Below are 23,546 nucleotides of genomic sequence, written 5' to 3' on the forward strand. Positions count from 1 at the left end.
GCAATGTGCGGGCCAATCTATGGCTATGTAACTGAGGAAGTGGATAGGATTTCCACGAAATGCGTAGTTTCATAGGCCTGAATAAAAGTATGCAACTCTTCTGAACTCCGATTCACTTGCCTGATTATGGAGGAGCGCGGATTTGTCGGCATCTTGAATATCCTATCCAGAATTTCATGAACTTTTTTTTTTAATAATACATTAGCGCTGCAGTGACCCCACTGTAGCTACTCCTGGCAATAACAGCAAATCAGAGTTTCAACTACCAGGCACAAAGTGATCATCTCTCTGCAATGTTGTAAGACTGTGTACATGTAGGATCACATAATAGGACGAAGCAATGCAAACATACATAAGGGCAAGATATTCCCAAGGGTCCCTGGTAAACCCAGACAATGCTTTGTGTGCATGGCTTCTAGCAGGGACACTATGAACATTTGCTGTGATGTCAAGAGTAGCAACAAACAATGAATTGAAATTTTAACCCTTTCACCTTCATGACCAAGCCATTTGGAACGCTTAACCCCTTCACAACCAGAGGTATTTCAGTTTTTTGCTCCCCTTCTTCCCAGAGCCATAACTTTTTCTAATATTTGGTCAATATGGCCATGTGAGGGCTTGTTTTTTGCTGGATGAGTTGTACTTTTGAACAACACAATTGGTTTTAAACATATCATGTACAGGAAAACGGGAATGTTTTTTTTTCCTACAATGTTCACTAAACGCTAAAACTGACCTGCCATTGTGATTCTCCAGGTCATTACAAGTTTATAGACACCAAACAGGTCTAGGTTCTTTTATTTAAGTGGTGAAATTTTTTTTTCCAAAATTTGGTTAAAAAAAAATAAAAAAAAATATTGGCACCATTTTCCGAGACTTTTACATCTCCATTTTTCATGATCTCTGGTTGGGTGAAAGCTTATTTTTTGCGCGCTGAGTTGATGTTTTTGATACCATTTTGGTCTAGATACGATCTTTTGATCGCTCGTTATTGCATTTTATTGCAATGTAGCGGTGGCCAAAAAAACGAATTTCTGATGTTTTGATTTTTTTTTTCTCGTTACGCCATTTAGCGATCGAGTTATTTTTTTAATATTGATAGATCGGGCAATTCTGAACACGGCGATACCAAATATGTGTATCTTTCATTTTTTTTTATTATTATTATTTTGAATGGGGCGAAAGGGGGGTGATTTGAACTTTTTGTATTTTAAACAAAAAAACTTTTTTTTTTTTGCATGCTTCAATAGTCTCCATGGGAGACTAGAAGCTGCAGTACTTCGATCTCGCCTCTGCTGCACACAGGAGATAATCAGATGGTCGGTGTGTAGCAGAAATGCTCACTTGTGCTATGAGCACCGACCACAGGGCGGAGCTCATAGCAATCAGGCAATGAAAACCATAGAGGTCTGCTTCAGACCACTGGTTGTCATACCAACCCATCAGTGACTCGAGATCATGTGAAGGGGTCACCGATGGGCAGGATTTACGATATGCTTAAGGTAAGCACGATTTAAATGCCGCTGTCAGGAATTGACAGCGGCATTTAACTAGTTAACAGCTGCAGGTGGATCACGATTCCACCCGTGGCTGTTGCGGGCACATGTCAGCTGTATAGATCAGCTGTTATGTGCCTGGAAAGGTGTAGGCTCAGCGCCAGAGCCCGCACCAAACGGGGAGTCCCGTATCGGCAAACTATGACGCCCGATGTTGGAAAGTGGTTAAACATATAGGGTTTCTCAGACTGTTTATTTGTTAAACATTGTATTTCAATTAAGTGGTAAATTTAGGTCAACCAAATATGAACTGCATTTATTTATGAAAATATTAAACATTTGACACAAAATTAAAACATTTTTGCAATATTCAAACTTTGAATTTTTATGGCCTTAAGTTATAACATTTATCAAATGTCTACATCAGCACCATTTTTTTAAAACTTTTTTTTTGTTAGGAATTTAGAAGGATTACCACTAGTGATGAGCGAGTGTACTTGTTGCTCGGGTTTTCCCAAGCACGCTCGGGTGTCCTCCGAGTATTTGTTAGTGCTCGGAGATTTAGTTTTCATCTCGGCAGCTGAATGATTTACAGCTAGCAGCCTGCTTGATTACACGTGGGCATTCCCTAGCAACCAGGCAACCCCCCACATGTACTCAGGCTGGGTAGTAGCTGTAAATCATTCAGCTGCCAGGATGAAAACTAAATCTCCAAGCAGTCATAATTACTCAGAGGTCACCGAAGAGTGCTCAGGAAAAACCCGAGAAAGGAATATACCCTACGCTCATCACCAATTACCATTTATCAGCAAATTCTCATTTTTCCAACAAAATAAATTTTTTAGGGACCAAATACCATTTCAAGTGACTGAAGACCCCAAGTGACCGAAAAAAGCCAAAAGTGACAACGTTTTAAAAACTACACCCCTTAAAGTGCTTAAACCACATTCAAGAAGTCTATGAACCCTTTAAGAGTTTACAAGAATGAAAGCAATGCAGAAGGAAAAAAAAATTAAAATTTTACTTTTTCTCTACAAAAATGTTACTTTAGCCCCAAATTTTGCATTTTCACAAGGTTAAAAGGAGGAAATGGGCCATACAGTTTGTTCTACAATTTCTCCTGAGTACACAGATACCCCATATGTGGCGGAACCCTACTGGTTGGGTGCACTTTTTTGCATCACCATATTTTGACAGCTACAATTTTTCTATATATCTGCTAACTGTCATGTGAGGAACGAGTTGATATTTTTATTGGTACCATTTTCGGGCACATGACATTTTTTGATCGCTTTCTATTCCGATTTTTGGGAGGCGGAATGAACCAAAAAAACAGCAATTCAGGAATGGTAAAGTGTGGTAAAAGTTATAAGGTAGCTTTATTCTTTAGGTCAGTACGAATACAGAGAATAAAAGAAAAAAAAAAGTATAATTATATATATATATATATATATATATATATATATATATATATATATATATATATATATATATATATATATATATATATATATATATATATATATACATATATATACATATATACATATATATACATACACACACTTTTTTCTTTTAGAAAAAAAATGTTTTTGCATCACTGTATTCTGAGAGCTATAATTTGTCAGCTATAACTTTTTTTACATTCGACTGTTTGGCACTATGATGAATAAGACTTGTTTTCTACCTTTTTATCTTATTTCATTTTTATGGTGTTCATGAAGGTGTTAACTAGTGAGTTTTATAGTTCGGGTCATTTTGGATGCGGTGATACCAAATGTGTTTTTTTTTTGTTTATTTTTACAAACATATGTTTTTATTGGTATATATTTTTTTCTTTTGCAATTAATATATACATATTTTTACAATTTTTTTTATAACAGTTTACTTTGTCCCTCTATAGGACTTTATCATTCATTACTCTGATCTCTGGTATAATGAATTGCAATGCACCAGGCATTATACCCATCAGTGCTGCACTGACAGAAGCCTCTTAGACCATGCTCAGAGCATGGTCTAACAGGCTTGCAAACCTTCAGGTCATCATGACAACCTCGGTTGCCATGGTAACGATCGGGCACTCGATCAGAAGGGAGAGGGAGCCTCCGCCCTCTCCTAAATGTTGTGATCGATATAGATTGTGGCACGTAAGGGGTTAAATGGCCTGGGGAGGTGCGGGCACTGCTCTTGGCAGTGACAGCTGGGTCCTGGCTATTACTTACACCTAGCTCCCGGCATCGATCGCGCGGGCACCGATTATGTACCCGCGCAATCACCATGACGTAAGATTACATCATAGGGCTAGAACACCTATCTGACAACGGCATGAACTTGCGTCAAAGGTCGCAAAGGGGTAAACTGTACTAGTTGGGTGGCAGGATTATCCTTCTTATAGTTTCATGTCCTTACTGCAGGCCTCGGCATGAAAAGCTTGACAAGAGTACTGGAAAACATCATTTTAATAATAATGGCATGAACACAGCACGTCTAATGAAAACTGATAGTAAAACTGTACACACACAGCGGATAAATGGGACAACTAGTGCTTAGCAGGTAAACTTTAGCTTTCCTGAAGCAGATCCATTATGTACCTAGCATTCTCCCCAGGCATACAATTCCCTATTAGTCAGCCTTGTACAATTGCTCTATATTTCTAACTAATCTTTTGCCTAACATTTCAATTATGAAAAGATTTTCATCAGACACTGATCACTTCAATTACACTGCACTTCATGTAACTTCACAATATTGCAGGCCGAGCGGCTGACTGTTCCTTTGACAGCTTGCCAGCACTTATTAAATAATTGTAATTCTTTGCAATTTTGTCTGTTCACCCTACTGACATGCGGAGAAGAGCTGGTGTGTGCTCAATCTGAAGACAGCCATGTTTCCAAAGTAGATTCCCATTGCCGCAGAGCAGCCTGACAAGCTTGTATAATAGGTGTGCTTAGCATTAACACGTACCTGGTAATAATATCGGAGCACCCAGCACAGACCCTCAACATAGGACTGCACAACTTTGCGTCGAAACCTGTCATCGGAGGAGTCAACATCAAACTTGTTTTTATAGTAGCGCTGTTTCCATCCATCCTCCCATAACCTGCAAAAATGACAAGATGTCAGACGCTGGACACATTGTATAACTCTAGAATGAGCTCTAAAGTGAAGGGAGGATCCAAGCACTCCATGACAAACTGGGGACAGATCCAATGACTGGTTGTTAGGTTGCCTCATCCAGGGCTGCGGAGCATTGAAGGAACTTTTGTCGTAGCAAACCTCATCCCTCCCAGCGACACAGAAAGCTGCCAAACCCCATTATCTTATTCACACATGCTAACATTAGAAGGGAAAAATAGATGACTGTGGTATTTGTCAGTACTTTAGACATAAAAAAAAAAAAAAAAAAATACCTAAACAGGCAGGATCAAGGAGTATGAGATTCATAGTTCTGTTACTAGAGTGTTTTTTGGTTTTATTTTCAATGATGTATATATATATATATCTATAATATAACGCTGGGAGCATCACTCTGTCCGAAGCCTTTATAGACTGCGCAAGCGCCGGCGCAGTCTGGGCCTCACAGAGTGACGCTCCCAGGAGATCGCAGTATGCGTAAACACTGAACGCACACCGCAATCTCCACCGGAGAATCAGGGACCGCCAGGAGGGTAAGTATATTCACCTGTCCCCCGTTCCAGCGCTGCGTGCGGCTCCATCTCCCGGGTCCTCTGCTGTGACGTTCCCAGTTCAGAGGGCGCGATGACGCGCTTAATGAGCGCCGGCGCCGCCCTCTGACTGAACAGTCACAGCCAGAGAAGCCGGAAGATGGCGGCGCGCAGCACTGGAATGGGACAGACAGGTGAGTATAGCAAGTACTGGGGGCCTGAGCTAGCGGTGACTCCAACACCTGACCCCCACAGCGCGCCGGTGTCCCCGCCTGCTCAGGCCCCCAGCACTCGGCACCCAGCGACCATAGGTGAGTATGGTATTTTTTTTTTATATATATATATATATATATATATATATGGCAGCAGCATACGGGGCATATATAATGGAGCATCTTATGGGGGCATATAATACAATGGTGGCGCAGGATGGGAGCAGCACATGACATAACGGGCGCAGGATGGCAGCAGCACATGACAGAACGGGGGCGCAGGATGGGAGCAGCACATGACAGAACTGGGGCGCAGGATGGCAGCAGCACATGACAGAACGGGAGCAGGATGGGAGCAGCACATGACAGAACGGGCGCAGGATGGGAGCAGCACATGACAGAACGGGAGCAGGATGGGAGCAGCACATGACAGAACGGGCGCAGGATGGGAGCAGCACATGACAGAACGGGCGCAGGATGGGAGCAGAACATGACAGAACAGGGGCGCAGGATGGGAGCAGCACATGACAGAACGGGGGGCGCAGGATGGGAGCAGCACATGACAGACCGGGGGCACAGAATGGCAGCAGCACATGACAGGATGGGAGCAGCAAATGACAGAATGGAGGCGCAGGATGGGTGCAGAACATGTCAGAATGGAGGCGCAGGATGGGTGCAGCACATGACAGAATGGGGGCGCAGGATGGGTGCAGAACATGTCAGAATGGAGGCGCAGGATGGGTGCAGAACATGTCAGAATGGAGGCGCAGGATGGGTGCAGAACATGTCAGAATGGAGGCGCAGGATGGGTGCAGAACATATCAGAATGGTGGCGCAGGATGGGAGCAGCACATGACAGAACGGCGCAGGATGGCAGCAGCACATGACAATGGGGGCGCAAGATGGGAGCAGCACATGACAGAACATGGGCACAGGATGGGAGCAGCACATGACAGAATTGGGGCGCAAGATGGGAGCAGCACATGACAGAATGGGGGCGCAAGATGGGAGCAGCACATGACAGAACGGGGGCGCAAGATGGGAGCAGCACATGACAGAACAGGGGCGCAAGATGGGAGCAGCACATGACAGAACGGGGGCACAGGATGGCAGCAGCACATGACAGAACAGGGGCGCAGGATGGGAGCAGCACATGACAGAACGGGGGCACAGGATGGCAGCAGCACATGACAGAACAGGGGCGCAGGATGGGAGCAGCACATGACAGAACGGGGCACAGGATGGGAGCAGCACATGACAGGATGGAGGCGCAGGATGGGTGCAGCACATGTCACAATGGGGGCACAGGATGGGTGCAGCACATGACAGAATGGGGGCGCAGGATGGGTGCAGAACATGTCAGAATGGAGGCGCAGGATGGGTGCAGAACATATCAGAATGGGGGTGCAGGATGGGTGCAGCACATGACAGAATGGGGGCGCAGGATGGGTGCAGAACATGACAGGATGGGGACGCAGGATGGAGCAGCACATTTCAGAATGGGGACGCAGGATGGAGCAGCTCATGACAGGATGGGGACGCAGGATGGAGCAGCACATACCAGGATGGAGACTATAAACCAATATAGATGCTAGCCACCCTGGCGTAGAACGGGTTCAATAGCTAGTATGTGTATGTATGTACAGTTAGGGCCAGAAATATTTGGACAGTGACACAGTTTTCGCGAGTTGGGCTCTGCATGCCACCACATTGGATTTGAAATGAAACCTCTACAACAGAATTCAAGTGAAAATTGTAACGTTTAATTTGAAGGGTTGAACAAAAATATCTGATAGAAAATGTAGGAATTGTACACATTTCTTTACAAACACTCCACATTTTAGGAGGTCAAAAGTAATTGGACAAATAAACATAACCCAAACAAAATATTTTTATTTTCAATATTTTGTTGCAAATCCTTTGGAGGCAATCACTGCCTTAAGTCTGTAACCCATGGACATCACCAAACGCTGGGTTTCCTCCTTCTTAATGCTTTGCCAGGCCTTTACAGCCGCAGCCTTCAGGTCTTGCTTGTTTGTGGGTCTTTCCGTCTTAAGTCTGGATTTGAGCAAGTGAAATGCATGCTCAATTGGGTTTAGATCTGGAGATTGACTTGGCCATTGCAGAATGTGCCACTTTTTGGCACTCATGAACTCCTGAGTAGCTTTGGCTGTATGCTTGGGGTCATTGTCCATCTGTACTATGAAGCGCCGTCCAATCAACTTTGCAGCATTTGGCTGAATCTGGGCTGAAAGTATATCCCGGTACACTTCAGAATTCATCCGGCTACTCTTGTCTGCTCTTATGTCATCAATAAACACAAGTGACCCAGTGCCATTGAAAGCCATGCATGCCCATGCCATCACGTTGCCTCCACCATGTTTTACAGAGGATGTGGTGTGCCTTGGATCATGTGCCGTTCCCTTTCTTCTCCAAACTTTTTTCTTCCCATCATTCTGGTACAGGTTGATCTTTGTCTCATCTGTCCATAGAATACTTTTCCAGAACTGAGCTGGCTTCGGTGTTTTTCTGCTAATTTAACTCTGGCCTGTCTATTTTTGGTATTGATGAATGGTTTGCATCTAGATGTGAACCCTTTGTATTTACTGTCATGGAGTCTTCTCTTTACTGTTGACTTAGAGACAGATACACCTACTTCACTGAGAGTGTTCTGGACTTCAGTTGATGTTGTGAACGGGTTCTTCTTCACCAAATTAAGTATGCGGCGATCATCCACCACTGTTGTCATCCGTGGACGCCCAGGCCTTTTTGAGTTCCCAAGCTCACCAGTCAATTCCTTTTTTCTCAGAATGTACCCAACTGTTGATTTTGCTACTCCAAGCATGTCTGCTATCTCTCTGATGGATTTTTTCTTTATTTCAGCCTCAGGATGTTCTGCTTCACCTCAATTGAGAGTTCCTTTGACCGCATGTTGTCTGCTCACAGCAACAGCTTCCAAATGCAAAACCACACACCTGGAATCCACCCCTGACCTTTTAACTACTTCATTGATTACAGGTTAACGAGGGAGACGCCTTCAGAGTTAATTGCAGCCCTTAGAGTCCATTGTCCAATTACTTTTGGTCCCTTGAAAAAGAGGACGCTATGCATTACAGAGCTATGATTCCTAAACCCTTTCTCCGATTTGGATGTGGAAACTATCATATTGCAGCTGGGAGTGTGCACTTTCAGCCCATATTATATATATATAATTGTATTTCTGAACATGTTTTTGTAAACAGCTAAAATAACAAAACTTGTGTCACTGTCCAAATATTTCTGGCCCTAACTGTATGTGTGTGTGTGTGTGTGTGTGTGTGTGTGTGTGTGTGTGTGTGTGTGTGTGTGTGTGTGTATATACATACATACACAAATCTACGGCGGCACATAATTATTTAAAATTAATGGGCCGCTTTCTTTGGACATGATGAAGTTTTCGGTTATTTTTTTCCCCATGCGATTGATCACTTTTTTTGTGTATCAATACAAGGAAAGGGCTACATTTTTAGTGCATTTCAGAAATATGCTCAATGTTTTTCGTTCTTTTATACTTTGTCTCTAAATGGGGCTTTAACTTTTACCTAATTGCTGATCTATTATCTTGCAATTCTTCTGTGCCACACAATATTAGATCTGTCAGTGTAGGCTGTGTTCACACGTTGCGTTTTTTTCACGTTTTTTTCGCGGTTTTTCCCGATAAAAACGCTATAAAACCGCAAAAAAACCCGCATACAATAAGCATCCCATCATTTAGAATGAATTCCGCATGTTTGAAAATGAAAAAAACGCATCGCGGCAAAAAACGCAGCATGTTCATTAATTTTCCTTTTTTTTGCGGATTTCCCACTCCAAAATGCATTGGGAAGTGTCCGGAAAAAACTGCGGCAAAAACGCGGCAAAATCGCGGCAAAAACGCATGCGGTTTTCTTGCGGATTACTTGAAGAAAATGTCCGGAATTCTCATGAATTTTCTGCAAGAAATCCTGAATGTGTGCACATAGCCTAAGGCTGCCGTCACACTAGCAGTATTTGGTCAGTATTTTACATTAGCATTTCTCAGCCAAAACCAGGAGTGGGTGATGAATACAGAAGTGGTGCATATGGTTCTATTATACTTTTCCTCTAATTGTTCCACTCCTGGTTGTTGCTTACAAATACTGATGTAAAATACTGACCAAATACTGCTAGTGTGACGGCAGACTTACACTGACACTTGGCTTGTTAGGCCTGCTTTATTACAGGGCCTTACCGGCCACCATAGCTGGCTGACATGAAAGCCTTTACATGGCCTCAGATTGCCTGGGCAACAACCAGCACCACATGGTCGCGGGGTACCGATGGGCTTAACAGAGGGCGCTCCCCAACTCAAATAATCATCTATACACCGCTGTCACTATTGACCCCAGTAGCTAAAACAACCATGATTGGTGCCAACAACTATAGTGGCCATGGCAGTAATGTGACAACTATGATGTACAGCTGACATAGGTGTCGGTCCTGCTTGTGTGCCAGTATCGCACTATACATGCTGTATAAGGTTAAAAATTTGTTTTTTTTTTAAATAATCCTCCTCTCCATATTCCCCTCTCAACGTGCTCCGGCATAAGGAGAACAGGCATGCTCTTCCTTCATCTCTGCTGTCCCGAGGAGATCTCGAAAGCTCCTATCCTCTGCAGGCCACAGTTCATAGCCTCAGGGGCCGTACATCTAGGACCCCGGACTGGAGTAAGGTGGCCTAGATCATGGTTTCTCAATGGCAGTCAGCATAATGCAGCGTGATAATGCCGAGTTACATGCCTCCAAAGCAGTGCCTAACAAGCAACATCACAACCAAACCATAGTGAAGCAAAAGCATCACCAATGGCGGTCAGCATAATGCAGTGTGATGATGCCGAGTGACATGCCTCCAAAGCAGTGCCTTACAAGCAACATCACAACCAAACCATAGTGAAGCAGAAGCATCACCAATGGCGGTCAGCATAATGCACCGTGATAATGCCGAGTTACATGCCTCCAAGGCAGTGCATAAAAAGCAACATCACAACCAAACCATAGTGAAGCAGAAGCATCACCAATGGCAGTCAGCATAATGCACCGTGATAATGCCGAGTTACATGCCTCCAAGGCAGTGCATAAAAAGCAACATCACAACCAAACCATAGTGAAGCAGATGCATCACCAATGGCAGTCAGCATAATGCACCGTGATAATGCCGAGTTACATGCCTCCAAGGCAGTGCATAAAAAGCAACATCACAACCAAACCATAGTGAAGCAGATGCATCACCAATGGCAGTCAGCATAATGCACCGTGATAATGCCGAGTTACATGCCTCCAAGGCAGTGCCTAACAAGCAACATCACAACCAAACCATCGTGTAGCAGAAGCATCACCAATGGCGGTCAGCATAATGCACCGTGATAATGCCGAGTCACATGCCTCCAAAGCAGTGCCTTACAAGCAACATCACAACCAAACCATAGTAAAGCAGAAGCATCACCAATGGCGGTCAGCATAATGCACCGTGATAATGCCGAGTCACATGCCTCCAAAGCAGTGCCTAACAAGCAACATCACAGGATAAGAACTGCAGCCTCAACTAAAAAAAAAAAAAAAAAATTTAAAAAGTATCACAAATTCGCACTTCACCCGTAATCAACAGCTCAAAATAACAAAGAACTGCAGAAAATGCCTCCGTAACTTTACAACATACAACAACGGAGCAGAAAATTGATCCCAGCAGTGAAATACATGGAGAGAGGCAGGAAATACAACCCTGCGGTTCCAAGCACATCAATGGCAGCATACATAAAATGCCATGTTCAGCTCTGTAAGAAAAGAATTGGGCTAGCCATACAACTGCATTTAAAAGATAAAAGAACAATGCCATTTTAACAAGGCCTGACCAATGTAATGTCAAATACAACATCTCAAGCACAAGCAATGTGACGGATGAAAGCAATATAGTGATATCCACACATTTACTTTACTATTCATTCCCATCAAAAGGAAAATAATCAGCCAAATATAACCAAAACAACCACGGGAGCCACGTGCTAGATGTTAATGGGACACCTGCACAATTATATTTCTGAAGTACAATTTTTGAGCCTAAAAGATCAAAGCGGCACAATAGGAGTGCTAAACAGACAACCCATTGAGATCCGCTAATGTGCCACACTTACAGCAACTAAAAGTAAGGGTTAATATTCATCAGGAATGACACTGGTATTCAGATCACATAATCAAATCAAAATCATTCAAAGCCTCGCCAATGCAGCACCCGGTCTCAAAGGGAAAAGTGGCATAAAGAAAGAAAGCCAGCGTGCATACTAATCTAGATACTTGGATTTAACAGCTTTAGCTTACTCATCTCTCTGGAATTTACTGAATATTGTTACTCTCCATATTAATTACTGCTGGATAAAAAGATCATAGAAAATTATCCAAAGGCACCGCTGCCATAAGCTAAATGGCATTCATTAGTCTCTACTCAAATTTAGCAATTTGCTAACAAAGTGATACATAAAATAATGGCTTCACCTGATATTATCTTCTGGCTCGGGCTCACTGTCACTGTCCTCCGCTTTTCTCTTTGTTCCTCCAGGATGGGTGCTCGAATTCTAAAGGAGAGGATATGCAGAAATAAAACACATGCGTCTCCTGTCCACATAAACAGGCCTGAAACTGACGTTTCTATGCTAGAGTATTACTTTAACCCCCTCACGCCATGGCCATTTTTCCTCTCCTTTCAAGAGCCATAAGGTTTTTAAATCCACGCCCATAAAGCCATATGAGGACTTAGGGTTTTTTCTGCACGACGAGCTATACTTTTGAATGATAATTGATTTTACCATATAGGGTACTAGAAAACCGGGAAAAAAATTCCAAGTGGGGTGAAATCACCCCCAAAAAAATGTTTTTTGAGCTTTTTTTTTTTTTACCATGTTCACCATATTGTAAAAAAAAAAAAAAAAAGAGACCTGGAAAAACAATCCCCCAGGTCAGTACGAGTACACAGATACCAAATATGTATAGTTTATTTAACCCCTTAGTGACGGAGCCAATTTGCAGCTTAATGACCGGGCCAATTTTTACAATTCTGACCAGTGTCATTTTATGAGGTTATAACTCTGGAACACTTTAAAGGGAACCTGTCACCCCCGCCACAACCCCCCCCCCCCCCCCCCCCCCAGGTGTCTTTAAATTAAAAGAGCCACCTTGTGCAGCACTAATGCTGCATTCTGTCAAGGTGGCTCTTTTAGTTCTGGTCCCTGCAAACGCTGAAATAATTGCTTTTATAATGTGCCCATCATACCTGAATTTGTCAGGGTGGCATGTTTTTTTTCCCCCCTGACACAAACGCCTCCCAGCCATCACTCAGGGCCTCCGGGCGCCTCCTCCATTTCCTTCCTGAACGTCCCCGGCGCCTGCGCTGTGAGTTTTTTTTCAGGCATGCGCAGTTTGTGCTGCCCTTCAAACTTACAGCTCTTTTAGTTAGAAACGCGGGGGGGGTTGGGGGGGGTGTTGACAGGTTCCCTGTAATTTTGCAACTGTAAAGATTAATTCCTGAGAATTCATACACATTAAATAGACTGCTGAATGATCACTTGGTCAACAGCCATGTCCCCCAACTCGCCAGTATACAGGAACACTCAGCAGAATGCTGGTGTGTCTTTGATAAGAGGTGCTGAGACAGCTGTAGAAGTAGTTTAGCTCCTGGAGAACAAAAACAGGATTTTTGGTTGCTTACCGTAAAATCTGTTTCTCGGAGCCTTCATTGGGGGACACAGGAACCATGGGTGTATGCTGCTGCCACTAGGAGGCTGACATTATGCAAATAAAAAAGTTAGCTCCTCCTCTGCAGTATACACCCTACCGACAGGAAGTAGGATATTCAGTTAGTGAGAAAGCAGTAGGAGAAGAAACGTGTAAAAGAGAAAGAATAATAATAATAATAAACTTTATCTACTAGCGTCAACAAATTCTACGGCGCTCTATAGATTAACAGATTCAAACGCTCAAAGAGTGTTCAAAGAACTCAAACGTATACAGTAAACAGAGCTGTTCAACTTGGGAGGGTGCTGTGTCCCCCAATGAAGGCTCCGAGAAACAGATTTTACGGGAAGCAACCAAAAATCCTGTTTTCTCTATCACCTTTCATTGGGGGACACAGGAACCATGGGACGTCCCAAAGCAGTCCCTGGGGTGGGAAAAACAGACTTCCATCAGGTCCGAGGACTCACCACTGCCGCCTGCAGGATCCTTCTGCCCAGGCTGGAGTCCGCCGTAGTTCGGCAAAATGTGTGGATGGAAGATCAGGTTGTCGCTTTGCAAAGCCATCGGCGAAAACCCCATGACGTACCGCACTGGAAGCGCCGACTGCCCGGGTAGAGTGAGTCTTTATCTCAGGAGGGGACACTCTTGTTCTTGACCCGGTAAGCTTCCAAAATTGCCGTTCAGATAGAGCGAGCAATAGTTGCCTTGGAAGCCGGCAGGCCTCTACGCATGCCATCAGGGATGGCGAAAAGAGATTCCATCTTTCGGAAAGTGGCTGTGCTAGCCAGGGAGATCCTCACTGCCCTGACGAGTCCCAGCCTGTTCAACAATCACTCCAGAGGATGAGTCGGAGCTGGACAAAAGGAAAGGTAGAACGATGTCCTCGTTGAGGTGGAAAGATGAAAACCACCTCGAGAAAGGAAGGAAGGAAGGCGGAGGCCTGGGACCACCTTGTCCTGGTGGAAAATCAAGAAAAGAGGTCGGCAAGAAATGGCCGCCAACTCAAAAACGCGGCGGATCGAAGAGATGGACCTGAGAAAAGCCACCTTCCGAGATAGAACTGACAGGGAAAGCTCCCGGAGAGGCTTTAAGGGGGGAACCCCTAAGAATGACCAACACAACCTTAAAATCCCATGAATCCACAGAGGCCCTGTACGGAGGGACAGCGTGGGCTACTCCTTGAAGGAAGGTCTTAACCTGTGGCTGAGAAGATAACGTCTTCTTAAAAGAGAAGAAGAGCGCAGGAAACTGGCCCTTTAGGGAACTGAGAACGAAGCCCGAATCCAGTCCTGCCTGAAGGAAAAACCAAATGGAAGGCAGGGAAAAAGGACATAGGTGAAAAGCGGTTGGACTCACATCAACGAAAGTAAGCCTTCCAGGTACGATAGTAGATCCTGGAAGAAGACGAAGGCTTCCCAGCCTGGATTATAGAGTGACTCATCTGGGCCGAAAGGCCGGACGCTCTTAGAACTGTGGAGTCCACAGCCACGACGTTAAACTGAGCGACCGATAATTCGGGTGGCAGATCGGACCCTGAGACAGCATAACGGGTCCGTTTGGAAGACACAAGGGGTGTCCGCGAGAAGATTGGCGATGTCTGCAAACCAAGACCACCCATCAGCCTTGATCTTCTTCGACAGCTTGGAAAGCAAGAGAAGGCGTGGGAACCGATAGGGGAGCCCGAACTGCGACCGAGGAATGGCCAGAGTGACAACACCACTGTGAGAGGATCACGGGACCCTGGCCGACCCGAGGGACCTCCTGTTCAATCGGGACGCCATGAGGACCACCTCTGGAGTCCCCCATCGAAGAGCAATCTGACAGGAAACCTCCTGAAGTACCATTCCCCTGCCGCGAGGCCCTCGCAGCCGAGGAAGTCGGCGGGCTAAATGTCCACGCCGGGGACATGCCCTGCGGAGCTCACCAGGACCGTTGCTTCTGTCCAAAGGAGGATCCTGGAATCTCGGCCGAGGCCAGAGAACGCCAAGTCCACCCCTGGTGGTAGACGTATGCCACAGCTGTGTCATTGTCTGTCTGGATTCGAATTGGCAGGCTGCCGAGAATCCTTACCCAGTGAAGGCAAGACAGAAAGATGATCCGGAACTCGAGGACATTGATCGGCAAAGAGGACTCCTGCGCTGACCAACAACCCTGAAAGAACAGGAGACAAAGCCCCGCGCCTCCGCCGAGCGGGCTGGCGTCCGTCGTCACCACCTGCCATGGAACTGGAAGGAAGGATATGCTGTGAAGGATCTACTCTGGGATAAGAGAAGTGACCTCGGCCACCAGTCGAGGAACCATTTGACCCGGGAGAAAGCCGGATCGGACGATGCAGGGAGAAGACAGACCTGTCCCCTGTGATAGAATAGCCTGCTGAAGAAGTCTTGAATGAAACGGGCGAAGGGAAAATTGCTTCCGATGTTGCAACCGACCTCCTTAGAGCCTTTAAGGCCCATCGGAAAGGAGGGGAGCCGAGAACCCTGGAGCAAGCGAACTTCCTGACAAAGGAGGGATATCCTGTCTTCGGGAAGTTAGACTCTGGTCCGACAAGTGTCGAAGAACAGTCCCGGAGATACGAGGCGCTGAACAAGACGGAACTTCTTCCTGTTGACGAGCCACCCGCAATGGATAGAATGTCGGAAAAGATGGATAGACTTTCGGGAGCCTGAAACCGAAATTCCTGAGCCTTCATGGAGGCGATTACTGAACGAGGGAATATCGTCCTGAAGTGTCTCCGACGAAACTTCTTGTTCAGCAATTGAGATCCGGACTGAGACGAACCTTGTCGTCCTCTGTCAGTACAAAAAGATTCGAATAGAAGCCAGTGAACCGTTCCTGTTCTGGGACGGGAACGATTACCCCGGATTTAAGGAGGGAAGCAATGGCAGTAAAGAAACCCGGGACTAGAGCGGGGTCTCTTGGAGGTTGGGATTTGAAGAAAACGATCCCAGGACCGTGAAATTAAGATTTTGTATCTAGAGGGAACAAGAGCCCTGGCCCATGCGACCTCTACTGAGGAGACCCAGACGTCCCTGAAGAACAGGAGACGATTGCCCAGTCTGAGAAACGGGCTGTGGTCTAGTCATGGGTCATGCCTAGGTGGAACTTCCAGTCCTGGACCTGGAGAATCCACCTTAGGAGTAGCGGGCACGCCAGGAAAGAGTGAGCCGAAGAATACCTTCTTCTCTTAACGTGCCTGTGGACTCTGCAGTTGCGAAGAAGAATCTGATGCCGCAAAACTACGAAAAAGGTCAAAAAGACCAAAGTAGCCGCCTAAGGGGAAGTAGGTGAGGTCTGGAGAAGGGGACTGGTGCCACCAGTGGCGTCCTTAATAATTTGGTCCAGCTTGGAACCGAAAGGACGTGAGCCTTGGAAAGGCAGGCTAGTAAGGGACTTCTTCGATGACTCTTGAGCCAAACAGCGCGACAGCTGGCAACAACATTACTGGGCGCCTGTGCGGCAGAAGACGCGACCTCCAGGGAACAAATTATTCCCCGTCATGAGTAATCTGGGTGGCAAGTTCCGCCAGCCGGCCTGACGGAGCTCAAGCTTGAATGCCCCAACGGAGTTGTTTAGCCCCTCGGATACAGACTTCGAAACCCAACTGGAAGCCAAAGCCGGGCATTGGGATGATGAGGCAGTTTCGAAAGCCGACTTCACGAAGAATTCCATGATCCTATCGATGGAATCTTTCAGAGCCGCCCACCGGACAGCGTAAGGACTGTGTTGGCGGCAAGTCTAGCAGCCGATGGATCCACAGGGGGAGAGGTCGTTCTCTAACGCCTCTCATTCCGGTTGGCAATGAGATCCGGAGACTCCAAGACGCTTGTCTCTTTGAGAACGTCTGGTCGAATTCGCTCTTTCTCTGGCCAGAAACTCCACGAATTCAGGATGAGGAACAAATACCTTGGGAGGTAGTTTAGACCGTCTAAACGAAACCGCCTGATCTGCGGGTTTCGTAGAGGAATCTTCGATGCCACAGGTCTGATTGGTTGTTCCAATGAGGCTTTGAACCATATCCCTCATGTTAGCGATTTGGTTCGAATCCGGCCCCAAATTATCCTTCGAAGGCGCATCAGAGAAAGCCTCGCCTGATTCAGCGGAGGAGGATCGGGAGGACGCCGACCGCAGGGGAGGACCGAGTGGCGAGATGGAGCGAGAAGAGGACTCAGACCGGCGTTCCTGTCTGGACCTTTTGCAGCTAGCCTTGGAGGGCTTGGACGGAGCTTCCTGCGACCCGGTGGCTACTGCGGGGGTCTGCAGGGGTAACCGATCCAGCATGGACACCAGGGTTTGAGACACCTATGTTAAATTGGCCACCGATTGAGACAGAGAGGAGGCCCAGCCTGGGATGGGGGTGTCACTCACGGGCGGATCGGCCGGGGATCAATCGGGTTGCTGCAGGACGGACATAGCGGAGACCAGAAGGTTAGGGGACAGAAGGGCAGAGAGTGTCAGACTGCAGAGCAGAGCTACTCACGGCAGGTGATGCGCTTCGGTGGTCCTTAAAGGCAGGGGTGCAGGCAGACGGTGCAGGCAGAAGGAGCAGACCTCTGGAACTCTCCTGTCCGGGACCAGCTGTGGGGCTGAGGCGACCGCAAGTGAGGAGGACGCCGGGATTCACGCACTTTGGAGGGGGGCATAAGGCGTTCCTGGTTCGAGAATACGGAGGTAGTGGGCAGGGTTAATTGCCTGGCCAGGAGCACCAAGATGGCGCCGGGAGGCGGAGCTAGTCGAGAAAGCCGGGCGGGAAAAAAGCCCGCCCGAGAACGCAGGAAGTGGGCGGAGTCACGGCCGAGAGTAGGCCCCGGGAGAAGCCGGGACCTAAATTAGAAGCTGGAGGGCGCCGGAGAGGGCCACGGGACCAGAAAGCGGTGCGGCCGCCGGTTAGAAAAACCGTGCGGCCGCCGGTGAAGGAAACCGTGCGGCCGCCGGTCAGGAAACCCTGCGGCCGCCGGTCAGGAAACACCGCGGCCGCCGGAGAGGAAACACCGCGGCCGCCGGAGAGGAAACACCGCGGCCGCCGGAGAGGAAACACCGCGGCCGCCGGAGAGGAAACACCGCGGCCGCCGGAGAGGAAACACTGCGGCCGCCGGTTAGGAAAACTGTGCGGCCGCTGGGGAGCAAACTGTGCGGCCGCCGGAGTAAACGGCGCGGCTGCCTGGAATAAAGGTACGGCCGCAGACAAGGCAGAGCCGCTGCCTGTAAAGGTGCGGCCGCCGAGCATGAAGCGGCGCAGCTGCCGCGCAAACCGCCAGGTCAGGGGGAAAATGCAGCCGTAGAAACGGCAGCGCGGCTGCCTACAGGGCGCCGCACAGAGGAAAAAATTGTCGCAGTGTGGAAAACGTCCCAATAAAGAGACGTCCAAAGATCGCCCCTGTAACAGGGAATCCGCAGGGACCCCCCCATGATTGTCTTTGAAGAGAGACCGAGGGATAGGGGGATCGGTGGGAAGGGAATACTCACCTAAACATCCCACGCCGTCCGTTACTAACCTGAAGCCCTGAAGGTATTAGACGTCCGTGGAGCTGGAGATGGACGTCCTCGTCTCCTCCGACCGACAGGCTCTGGTGGGCGAGTGGGTGGGGGACGGAGCCAGGACCGGACTTCTGAGCACGCATGTGTGCCAGGATCATGGTCCTGGAGAGGGATCTATGAGGATACGGGGTGGCAGTACACGCCGTACTCATAGTCCGCATAGTGGGAATACAGGTGTGACTGTTCACCCTGTATCCCTCCGGAAAACCTGAAAAGGAACGACGCACATTGAGGTAGATAAGGGTCTAATGAAAGACCCGTGTCCACCTCCTACTGACACTAAGCTAAACTGAATATCCTACTTCCTGTCGGTAGGGTGTATACTGCAGAGGAGGAGCTAACTTTTTTATTTGCATAGTGTCAGCCTCCTAGTGGCAGCAGCATACACCCATGGTTCCTGTGTCCCCCAATGAAAGGCGATAGAGAAATAATTGGCCTTTGGACATCCAACGGGCCAGATGCTTCACTCCCTTGACAGTTTGCGCTGCCCTTCAAACTTACAGCGCAGGCGCCGGGGACATTCATGAAGGAAATGGAGGCGGCACCCCCGAATGACGGCTGGGAGGCGTTTTTGTCAGGGTGAGAAGACATGCCCCACTGAAAATCGGGTATGAGGGTCACATTATAAAAGCAATTATTTCAACGTTTGCAGGGACCCAAACTAAAAGCCACCTTGACAGAATGCAGCATTAGTGCTGCACAAGGAGGCTCTTAGTTAAAACGCCTGGGGGGGGGGGGGTGACAGGTTCCCTTTAATGGATCCTGCGGATTCTGAGATTGTTTTTGCGTGACATATTGTACTGCATGTAAGTGGTAAAATTTGTTTGATATGTCTTGCGTTTATATAAAATAAATGGAAATATGGCCCAAAAATGTTAAAATTTAGAAATTTTGAAACTTAATTTTTATGCCCTTAAATCAGAGATGTCGCACAAAATACTTCATAAACAACATTTCCCACATGTCTACTTTACATTAGCACAATTTTGGAAACAATTTTTTTGTTAGGAAGTTAAGGGTTAAAAGTTGACCAGGGTCTTCTCAATTTTACAACAAAATTTACAAAACCATTTTTTTAGGGACCATCTCACAGTTAAAGTCACTAAGGGGTGTACATTACAGAAAATACCCAAAAGTGACAGCATTCTAAAAACTGCACTCCTCAAGGTGCTCAAAACCACATTTAAGAAGTTTATCAACCCTTTACCTGCTTCACAGGAACTGAAGCAATTTTTTTTTATTTTCACCAGTGTAAGATGAGAAAACAAACATCAAAATTTGTTGTGCAATTTGTCCCGAGTACGCCGATACCCTATATGTGGGGGTAAATCACTGTTTGGGCGCATGGCAGAGATGGAAGAGAAGGAGCGCCGTTTGACTTTTTCAATGCAGAATTGGCCGAAATTGACATCGAACACTGTCTCGTCTGGGGCGCCGCTGATGTGCCTAAACGGTGGAAACCCCTGACAAGTGACACCATTTTGGAAACTAGACCCCTTAAAGAACTTATCTAGATGTGCGGTGAGCAGTTTGAACCCCCAAGTACTTCACAGAAGTTTATAACGCAGAGCCGTGAAAATAAAAAAATCTTTTCTTTTCCTCAAAAATAATTTTTTAGCCTGCAATTTTTTATTTTCACAAAGGTAACAGGAGAAATTGGACCCCAAAAGCTGTTGTCCAATTTGTCCAGAGTACGCTGATGCCCAATATGTGGGGTAAAACCACTGGGCGTACGGCAGAGCTCAGAAGGGAGGGAGCACCATTTGACTTTTTGAAAGCAAAATTGGCTGGAATCTCTATCCAGTTCTTCCTTAGATCAGGAGCAAAGGGATATCTTGATTCAAGGGGCTTCTGCCCAGTGAAACATTTGTCCGGCCAATTCCTAGGTTTCTGAACAATGTCCGTAAACTCAGATGATTGACAAAAACCCTATTGAGACGTTTAGCCCTTTTGAAGGACACCGCATGATCTGGTATAGCGGGAGAGTCTTCCCCCACCCTAAGAGTCTTGTTGACTGCCTCGATGAGTATCTACCGTCACCTGATACTCCTGCGAGTCCGGGTCTACGGAGACGTCTGACTCTCATTCTGAGTCGTGGTCGATGCGAACCCCTTCAGAGGGGGAGTGGGAAATGGGACTCATGGACCCCCGAAGCACGAGAGTGCGTGAAGGACGTGGTATGGGTCCGCTTCCTAGAAACTTGTGAGGATCTTCCTAGGGAACCTCTGCTGACTGACTGTTCCCGTACAGAAGGGGAGCTTTCCGTACCAGGTAAAAGGGCACCCTGACTTGAGGAGGGGTCTCAGAGACTATTGCCAGAAACGTAGCCCACTCAGGGGGACTAGGTCCACTAGGGTCGGCATTAGTGGAGGGCTCCTGGAAGCATGCCGGGTCACAGGCTGCGCAGAAAGGGGTATTATGGCCCCGAGGTAATGGATAATTGCAAATGGTACATGAGGCAAAAAACACTTTTGTTAGCCTTCCTTGCTTTAGGCTGTGACAGTGTACCTTTGATACCCCACTACTCAGAGAAGTGTACTGCAGAGAAGGGGTTAAGCTCACTTTTGTAGCTTACCCAGGTCCTGTGTCTTGTGCTCCACCAAGGATGATGTCCCTTATAGAACAGGGGGACATATCACTACGTTTGGGATTTATGTCCGGGAAGTAGGTATGATTGATTTATGGAGAGTTAGACATATTTGGGAAAGGGCGTACTCATGCTACTCGCCAGCTCATGGTACTTTGTCTAGTATTGATCTGGCACTGGGTAACCGTTTACTGGATACGATGGTAAGGGACGTGAGATATTTGCCTAGGGCTCTCTCGGACCATAATCCAGTTGAGGTGGAATTTCGGCCGGTGGGGACACGGACCGGGAGCAGGAGGGAGTGGAAAATTCACCCTAATTGGCTACACAGTATAGACTTGGAGAAGATTAAGAAGGAGTTGGTGGAATTTTTTGAGATTAACGAGGGAAGTGTAGATGTTCTTACTGTGTGGGAAGCCTTGAAGGCGTACTTGAGGGGACTGCTGTTCAGGGATATTAGCAGGTGTAAGAGGAAATCGAGAGAGACAGAGAGGTTGGCGGTTGATGGGCTGAGGATAGCCGAGGATGAGATGGTAATAGCGGGTACTCCGGAAGCTGGGAGGAGGCTAAAGGCAGCTCAGAGTCAGTTGGAGGAGGTATTGCTAGGTAAGGCTGAAAGGAAGAGGGAATTCATGAATTTGGCTTTTTAACAGGAGGGCGAATCTGTGGGTCATTTGCTATCGATGGTGGCTTCTGCCCAGAGAGACACTTCCTTTGTTCATTCTTTGGTATCGGGGAGCGGTGTGGCTGTCTCTGAGACTTCAGAGATTTTGGACATTTTTGCGGATTTTTATGTGGACCTATATTCCTCTCAGGTAGATGGGTCGGTGGAGGACACTGTGGCGTTCCTTGAGGAATTGGAGCTCTCAAGGCTGAGTGACATAGATAGAGAAGATTTGGAAGCTCCCATCACGGAGGAGGAGTTGGGTCGGGCACTGCAGTCTATGGCTAATGGGAAGGCACCTGGCGTAGATGGATTTCCTGCTGAAATTTATAAAACTTTGGGGAAGTGCTGATCCCTAAATTAAGGGTACTTCTGGAGGAGGCTTGGAGTGGCGGTCGTCTACCGGCAGCTATGCGGGAGGCCATAATAGTGGTGATTCCTAAGGAGGGGAAGGACCCGACACAGCCGGATTCATATCGGCCAATCTCCTTGCTTACTACAGACGTTAAACTTCTGGCTAAGGTGTTGGCGATGAGGTTGACAAGTGTTATTTCCAGCCTGGTGCACTCAGACCAGTCTGGCTTTATGCCTGATATGTCCACTGCGATCAACTTACAAAGGCTGTATATGAATTTGCAACTCAGATCCGACAACTGTGGCCAGAGAGTTATTGCATCTTTAGACGCTCATAAGGCGTTCGATAGTGTGGAGTGGGGATATCTCTGGCAGGTGCTTCGGAATATGGGGTTTGGACCGCAGTTCATATCCTGGATTCGACTGATGTACTCGATGCCGATGGCTAGGGTTAGGGTAAATGGGGAGTTATCACGAATCATACAACTGGCTAGAGGGACGAGACAGGGGTGTCCACTCTCTCCTCTTTTGTTTGCTCTGGCTGTGAAACCACTGGCTGCTAAGCTTCGACGGTCTGATGAGGTGACTGGGTTTAAATATGGGATGATTAAAGAAAGGGTGGCGTTGTATGCGGATGACATTCTGCTCTTTCTGGCTGACCCGGGTACGTCCTTGGAGGGAGCTATTGGGATTATTGAGCGTTTCGGATCGGTGTCGGGACTTAGGATAAACTGGAGTAAGTCTGTCTTGTTTAAGGTGGATGATGATGGTGGGGAGCCACTGGAGGATGGGCGACTGGGGGTGACTAGCCAATTTAAGTACCTTGGAATATGGGTATCTATGCCTGTTACTGACTATATACATAGAAATCTGACTCCAATCTTAGGTGTTCTTAAAGCGAAAGCGGATGCTTGACTTAAACTGCATTTATCTGTGGTAGGTAGGGTGAATCTTATTAAAATGATTTTGATGCCAAAAATACTGTATATTCTTCATAATGCGCCAGTTTGGATACCACGCAGGAGATTTAGACAGATTAACTCTGTTCAGGAATTTAATATGGGGGAAGACAGCATCCGCGTATCAAACTGGAGACACTTCAGCGACCCAAGGAAGATGGGGGACTGGCACTGCCTAACCCTGAAATATATTTTCTTGCAGCCCAGGGTCAGCATTTAAAAGGCTGGGCGCATGAAGGGTCATCTGGGGCGGTACAGCGGCTGATGGAAGTGGTGACAAAAAGAAGGCCAG

General features: G+C 47.0%; 1 protein-coding gene across 1 annotated transcript in view; it reads right to left on the bottom strand.

Moving 5' to 3' along the window:
- XRN2 (5'-3' exoribonuclease 2) overlaps positions 1-23,546 on the bottom strand; it is a 117,785-nt gene that overhangs the window by 44,212 nt on the left and 50,027 nt on the right. The window contains exons 16-17 of the mRNA XM_069768927.1: positions 11,917-11,996; positions 4,461-4,596 (exon numbers count right to left, since the gene is read on the bottom strand). Coding sequence (XP_069625028.1) covers positions 4,461-4,596; positions 11,917-11,996 — 216 coding nt within the window. The remainder of the gene's footprint in view (positions 1-4,460; positions 4,597-11,916; positions 11,997-23,546) is intronic.

The sequence above is a fragment of the Ranitomeya imitator genome, chromosome 5 (genome assembly GCF_032444005.1).
Source record: "Ranitomeya imitator isolate aRanImi1 chromosome 5, aRanImi1.pri, whole genome shotgun sequence".
NCBI lineage: Eukaryota > Metazoa > Chordata > Amphibia > Anura > Dendrobatidae > Ranitomeya > Ranitomeya imitator.